General features: G+C 35.8%; 1 protein-coding gene across 1 annotated transcript; it reads right to left on the minus strand.

Moving 5' to 3' along the window:
• Positions 1 to 478: 478 nt before the first annotated feature.
• Positions 479 to 1,344, minus strand: LOC111384944 (the record flags this gene model as incomplete). The annotated part of the gene is made up of 3 exons (XM_023009291.1): positions 479 to 878; positions 951 to 1,106; positions 1,192 to 1,344. Coding segments are annotated over 3 exons (483 nt in total), but the record flags the coding sequence as incomplete, so codon positions are not given.
• Positions 1,345 to 1,347: the final 3 nt, after the last annotated feature.

Genomic DNA, 1,347 nt, shown 5'->3' on the forward strand with positions numbered 1-1,347 from the left:
AAGCACGATTCATCATATTTTAGGCTCTATTTAAGATATCCTTTGCTAGTGGCTTTTCATATCTATTCATGTAAGTGCTATAATCTTATAAAGATTTACACAGACATCTTTAAATTCTTTGGAATTTTATTTTCCTTTTCTTTCATGATAGCTGAGCCTGACTGAATGGAATTTATTGTTTCATTTGCTTAATGCCACTTAATTGATACCTAGATTGCTATCACGGACAGTTTAGATAGTATTATTAAACGTCGGTGGTGGCGGTGGCAATGGTGGTTTGGGGCTGCAGGGGTTCAAGGGTATTTATTAGCTTTGAAAAGAGCATGATTAATTTTATGCTACACTTGGTACGTCATATAAATTTTAAATATAAGAAAATAAAATGATATAGAGTTCTTATTAAATACACTTCAAAATGCGAAAAACGTACCACATGGTTACAATCGGTTTAATTACAAAAAGATTTCGTGAAATATTTGGTTAAAAACGTTAATTCTCGATTTAACATGAAATTTACCCTTAAGATTGATTAGGAGCACAGAAAATTTAATTTCTCGATCCTTTAGTTTGTAAAGACCACAATGCTACCAATAAAGAAGATAACAATTGCAGAATGTAGTCTCTTTCCCTTTGATCAAATTGTCATAACCCTCTTCTAAAGGAAGTATTAGACAGTATATTTACATGCGCCAACTCCATTCCAACTACAATTTGTGGTCTGCATGTAGGAAATTTTCGTAGGACGTCCCCTTGAGCGTCTTCCGGACGACCTCCCAGTTCTCGATTTGTTTAGCCAGAGGGCCACTGTGAATCTGAACTTGAAGGCTTGTAAGATTTCTTTGAGGCAACTTCAGAAATTCTTGAACTTCTGTTAGTTTCTGCTCAAAAAACAACTTCATTAGAGAGAACACAAGAAATTAATCATATGTAAATAGAGAAATTATTCTTACAGTGCTGTTCCTAACTATATCCTCGTAATAGATAACAATGTGTCGAGTGCTTTTGAAGTATTCCAGTGCTTTTGCCACTGCCTGATCTGCTGCCCTAAGGTGGGATACTAGTACTGTGGCATTAAGAGTAGGCTTGTATTTTGCTAGTACTTGAGCCTGCATGTAAATTTTGACATATAAGTAAAATTTATCCTCAAAACGAATTTTGGAACGACGGAGAAAGTAAAAGAGGACGGAGGACCTCGTGTTGAGAATGCACGTGCGATTTGTGTGTTCCGTTTAAGGGTTTACTGTTCTTGTCGAATACGTTAGCAAGCACGGAAACCAATCTTCGAAGAAGGTTCCTTCTGAAGAGAAATATTACATAGACACCTCTTCTGTTGAAGTAGTCTGTTAT

The sequence above is a fragment of the Olea europaea genome, unplaced genomic scaffold (assembly GCF_002742605.1).
Source record: "Olea europaea var. sylvestris unplaced genomic scaffold, O_europaea_v1 scaffold30531, whole genome shotgun sequence".
Lineage (NCBI taxonomy): Eukaryota > Viridiplantae > Streptophyta > Magnoliopsida > Lamiales > Oleaceae > Olea > Olea europaea.